Raw genomic sequence first — 5,829 nt, forward strand, 5'->3', positions numbered from 1 at the left:
AACCCCAGCACTGGGGAGGAAGAGTCAGGCAGATCTCTGTGAGTTAGAGGACAGCCTGGTCTCCAAAGTGAGTTCCAGGAAAGGCGCAAAGATACACAGAGAAACCCTGTGAAAAACAAAAACAAAACAAAACAAAACAAAAAAAACCTCAGCAAACAAAAAAACAAACAACAATGTATTAGGACAGAGTCCCAAACATTTAGAAACAGGGTATTCACCATTCTATCCTCTAAGGCTACAGTGATGCTCTTCATGGTTCCATGTTTGTTTATTTGTTTGTTTTGTTTTTTTGAGACAGTGTTTCTCTGTGTAACCCTGGTTGTTCTGGAAGTCACTATGTAGAGCAGGCTGGCCTCACACTGAGAGATCCACCTTCCTTTGTCTCCCAAATGCTTGGATTAAAGGTGTGTCATAAGACCTCCCACAATTTTTTTAAGTTATTTATTGTTATTACTGTGTGCTGTTTTTGCATGCATGTGTGTCTGTGTGAAGGTCTGGACTTAACTTTACAGGCTGCATCCTAAGGAAAGGGCCACCATCTCAGACTTGACCATCTATGTTCCATCTTAGGGAAAGGGTCACCAGCTTACACCACCTGTTGTGCTCAGTTCCAGGAAGAATCTCAGGAATACCATGACAACTTGAACAGATACAGAGCAAAAAAGTTTTACAGAAATCCAGATACTCCTGCAGACACCCTGTCTCCGGTTTATACAGGAAAGCAAAGACTAACAGGTTCCACATACTCCTGGAGAGCTGGGAGTGGACAGAGATTTCTGGTGAGGCTGTGATATTTCTTCCCAGAGGTCCTACCTGGGACGACCCCCATCCTTCCTCCATGGTCAGCATGTGGTGAAGCCCCAGCCACAGGAGAACCAGGGAGCAAGGCCAAGGCTTGAAAAGGGGTGGTGTCAGGCGGCTTCATCTTAGAAGGGAGCAGACCTCAAAGGGGGCCACCGAACAATGTCAGAGCAGATGCCAGACAAGGCTGGGGTTGCTGGGGCCCTGGAAGACATCTGTCGGGATTATCAGTCATCGCTGGAAGACCTGACCTTCAACAGCAAACCCCACATCAATATGATGACCATTGTAGCTGAGGAGAACCTGCTCTTTGCCAAGGAGATCCTCTCTCTCATTGAGGCCCAAACAGCCAAGGCTCCTTCCTCAGAGAAGCTTCCTCTTATGTATCTCATGGATTCTATTGTGAAAAATGTTGGAAGAGAGTATCTCACTGCCTTTACAAGAAATCTAGTTGCAACATTTATTTGTGTGTTTGAAAAGGTGGATAAAAATACTAGAAAACGTTTATTTAAATTACGTTCCACATGGGATGAAATATTCCCATGGAAGAAACTTTATGCCTTGGATGTCAGAGTCAATTCATTAGATCCTGCTTGGCCTATTAAACCTCTGCCCCCTGATGTAAAGACATCTAGCATCGGCATGAATCTCAAATTTTTAAATAAATCACCTGAGGAGCGTTCAGCAGCTGGGACAGTGCTCAGCTCCCCTAGTATCTCCACTCCTCTGATTGAACCCAACATACAAAAGAATCTTACTGAAGAACACTTAATAAGGCAAGAGGTACTTGAAAAACAAAAACAGTTGTTAGAACTTCAGCAGAAGAAGCAGGAGCTTGAGTTGGAAGAAGCTAAGGCACAACTGGCAGTATCTCTCAGCGTTCAGCAGGAGACACCCAAAGTGGGTCCTGTAACAGCATCATGTGAGTTACATGTTTCACAAATTCCCACCATGGCCATTAAAATTCCCCATCAGGTTCCCATGAAACCTGACAAAAGCCGACCAGGTCCATCCTTACAAATTCAAGACTTGAAAGGAATTACACAGGATCCCCATCTGAACAGGATGAGCCAAGATTCTTCCCATGGCAAAGAGCAGAGTCATAGGAAGGAATTTGTAAGGAACACAGTAAACCAGTCTGATAGTAACACAAGGAAAACTGTACCCTCTGAAAAACTAAATTCATCCAAGCAAGCAAAAAGTGAGTCAAGTGAAAGAATAACCAAGAATGAACTTGACCAGTTAGATTCTAAATCTACATCTAAATCACAATCACCTTTGAAAAACAAATCATCCCACAAAAAAGACTTGAAAAATCAAGAATGGGAAAGGATGAGGGTGTGTGGTAAGAACAAGAGAGAGCTAAGAATAAAAGAGTATCTTCAGGATAGAACTGAGGGCAAAAAAGATGTAAAAGAAAAGAGAAAAACTGCAAAGAAGATGGATAAAGATGAGCACATGGAATCATCTGAACACAGGCTGATTGGAAGTAGAAGTCAAATCATAAATGGCATTGTGAACAAACAGGACATGTTTACAGAAGAACTGGAAAAACAGGGGCCAAAACCAGGGAGAACAAGGACTCAAAAGAGATCAAGATCAAGGTCACCTAGGTCTCAGTCACCCAATGGAAGGCAAAGAAGTATGTTTCCAACTTTGGCCCCCAAAACTAGAAAGATGCATGAGTCAGGACTTAAACAGTCACCTAGGGAAGAGTTTCCAGCACATTCTAGGGAAGAAAGAATTGTTAAGAGAAGTACTAAGCAGGATGGTCAAGATTCCAGACAGCTGAAAAAGATGGATGAACATTGGCCAAAAGCAACTGCAAGTCTACCTTCTATGAAGTCAGGTGCTGAGCCAAAAGAGAATAAAGAGAACTGGCAAAGCTCCAAGTCTGCTAAAAGATGGAAATCTTGCTGGGAAGAAATAAAAGCATCCACGTGTGTGATGAACATAGTAAAACACCTCATCTAAGGCATAGGGAGAGCTGGTCAAGCACTAAAAGAATCTTGTCACCTCGAACCCGAAAACAGCACCATCGACCAAGTGGACATGCCAATCTTCAGATTCCTAAAGAGTTAACCATTGCAAGCAAAAGAGAAGTCCTTCAAACTTTGAGTGAAAGTTCAGCTTCTGGTGACATTTCACAAGACAAGTTCCTTGGTGTTGTGCATCAAATTCCACAGCTCTTTCAGTATCAAGAAGGTGGAAGAGAGGAGTAGAGATCTCCCTTCAATGATAGTTTTCCATTTAAGCGACCTAGATATGAAGATTCAGATAAACCATTTGTAGATGGCCCAGCATCAAGATTTGCTGGCCTTAATACCAATCAGCGGCTTACACCTTTAGCTGAAGACCAACCATTATTAGATGGACCTAGTAGGCCACGTGAGACGAGACATGTCCCAGCCAAGATGATTATGGAAGGACCTAATAAATTAAGCCATAGAATGGATGGACCCCTACACCAGCTTCTCTTGGGTTTGAGGGATCACAACGAAAATTCAGGGGAGGAGGCCCTATGAAATTCAAAGGACCACAAGGTCAGTTAGGAGGTGCGTGTCCTTTGAGATTTGAAGTTCCTCCAGGACAAATAAGAATACCTCTGAGATATGAAGGAAAAATTCTTGGAGGAAGAAGAGAAGGAGGCAGTTTTCGATTTGAAGGTTCACCTAGTGTGAGTTTGGAGGGATCTAAAGGTGGTTTGGGATTTGAAAGACCTGGGGGTCAGCCTTTGGGCGTTCTGAGGTCTGAAGGCCCTCATGGATATCCTGTGGGCAGTCTTAGATTTGAAAACCCTCGATGCCAGCCTGTAGGTGGGCTCAGGTTTAAGGGGGCTCATCATCGACCAGGGGCAGCAATTAGGTTTGATGGGCCTCATGGTCAGCCAGGTGGTGCTACCAGATTTGAGGGCCCTTTGCCACAGCAAGGAGTTGGAATGAGGTTTGAGGGTCCCCATGGTCAGGCTGTAGCTGGTGTGAGATTGGAAGGACATAATCAACTAGGTGGGAACCTTATGTCTGAGGGACCACATGGCCAACCAGTGTTTGACATCAGGTTGGAAGGACCTTTAGTACAACAGGGAGGTGGAATGAGGTTTGGGGGTCCTGTGCCAGGAGTTGGCCTGAGAACTGAAGCACCTGTGGGTCAAGGGGGTCCACGATTTCAAGGTGGTCACTCTGTAAGGTTTGATGGACAGCCAGGTCAGTCATCACTTTTGCCAGGATTTGATGGAACACACAGCCTGCCAGGGCCTAGATTTGAAAGAGCTGGTCAGCCATGTCCACAGAGACTTCCTGGGCCACCTGGTCAGCAGGTTCAACTGAGATTTGATAGTGTAACCCAAAGATTTGAGGGGCCACAACAGCAGCAAGCATCAAGATCTGATATTTCTCTTGGTGTGCAAGGTACCAGATTTGACAATCATCCTTCCCAAAGGCTTGAGTCTTTCCATCAGACTGGCCCATATAATGACCCACCTGTCAATGCTTTGAATATTCCAGTTCAAGGACTACAGTTCCAAAGAAATGAACAAATATTTGACACACCACAAGGACCAAATTTTAATGGACCTCATGGCCCTGGAAACCAGAATTTCCCAAAGGCCCTTAACAGAGCTTTAGGACAATATTTTGATGAACAGAATCTTCAGAGTCCTCAGTTGGGAAACTTGGGCAATTTACCTAGTCCAATGTCAGTAGGAGCTCTTCAGACATCTCAACAGGTTCTGACTGGTGTAGCTCAGCCAGTAGCATTTGGTCAAGGACAGCAATTTTTACCAATTCATCCACAGAAGGCTGGAGCTTTTAATCCAAATCCTTCAGGAGGTCTTCCTAAGGCATATCCTGATCATCATCTCGGTGAGGTGGATGTGAAGGAATTGTATGCAAAACTGGTAAAAACGGGAATTCTCAAATTGTCCCAGCCTGACTCAACTGCAACCCAGGAAAAGGAGGCTGATGCTCAGGCTCCCCCTGAAGAGGCAAAGGATCAGAATAAAGATCAACATGTTCCAGATCTTACAAATTTTACAACTGGAGAGTTGAAACAACGTTAGGACAGTGTTATAAACCGGCTGTATACTGGGATTCATTGTAATTTTTGTGGAATGAGGTTTATGGCATCCCAGAGAGATGTTTATGCAGATCATTTGGGCTGGCATAATCGGCAAAATAGAACTGAGAAATATGTAAGCAGAAAGGCCACTCATAGACGTTGGTACTACAGTTTAACAGACTGGATAGAATTTGAAGAAATAGCTGATCTGGAAAAACGGTCAAAAACCCAGTTGTTTGAAAAGGTTCATGAAGAGGTTGTCCTCAAATCTCAGGAGGCTTCTAAAGAAAAGGAATTCCAAAGGGTCCCTGCTGGACCAGCTGGAGCACTTGAGAGTTGTGAAATTTGTCAAGAACAATTTGAACAGTCCTGGGATGAAGAGGAGGAGAAATGGCACTTAAAAAACGCTATTGGAGTAGACAGAAAGATTTACCATCCATCGTGTTATGCAGATTACATAAATACATCTTTTGATTGGACACCATCTGCCACCAAGACTTCAGTTGAAAACCCTTGGAACATTATGGTGAATATTGTCAAAAACGAATTGAAAGAACCCTGTGAAAGTCCCAAAATTAAGCAAGAGCATATTGATGACCCACAAGCCTGTTCAGAAGAAAGTGTGGCAGCACCAACTGACATTAAAAAAGAAAATGATACAGTTGAGTCAATTTAAATGAAATGAGAAAATATGGGTTTGTTTTTTAACAAAAGCTGCTATTGGTTCTAGAATTTCAAGAATTTTTATGTATATATAGACATATATGTATATTAATTGTCTTATCTGTGGCAGGGCCTTCAGCTATCATTTGGTTTATAAACACATTTTAGTATTTGCATTTCCTACTGCCTGCACACTTTCAGGTGCTTGTTGTGTGAAAGTTCTATTGATGAGTGCAAAGTTAACAACATGAAATTGTATGTGTAAAAATGTACGATTTTCATTTGTGAACTCTAAATTAAAAATAAATA

At 43.0% G+C, this 5,829-nt stretch overlaps 1 protein-coding gene across 1 annotated transcript; it reads left to right on the forward strand.

Moving 5' to 3' along the window:
* The first annotated feature begins 963 nt into the window (after positions 1–963).
* Positions 964–5,533, forward strand: LOC118576150 (pre-mRNA cleavage complex 2 protein Pcf11-like). Its single transcript, XM_036176515.1, is given in 3 exon segments — positions 964–2,722; positions 2,725–3,258; positions 3,261–5,533. Coding segments are annotated over 3 exon segments (4,566 nt in total).
* The last annotated feature ends 296 nt before the right edge of the window (positions 5,534–5,829 follow it).

This window comes from Onychomys torridus, unplaced genomic scaffold (assembly GCF_903995425.1).
Source record: "Onychomys torridus unplaced genomic scaffold, mOncTor1.1, whole genome shotgun sequence".
In the NCBI taxonomy this organism is placed as follows: Eukaryota; Metazoa; Chordata; class Mammalia; order Rodentia; family Cricetidae; genus Onychomys; species Onychomys torridus.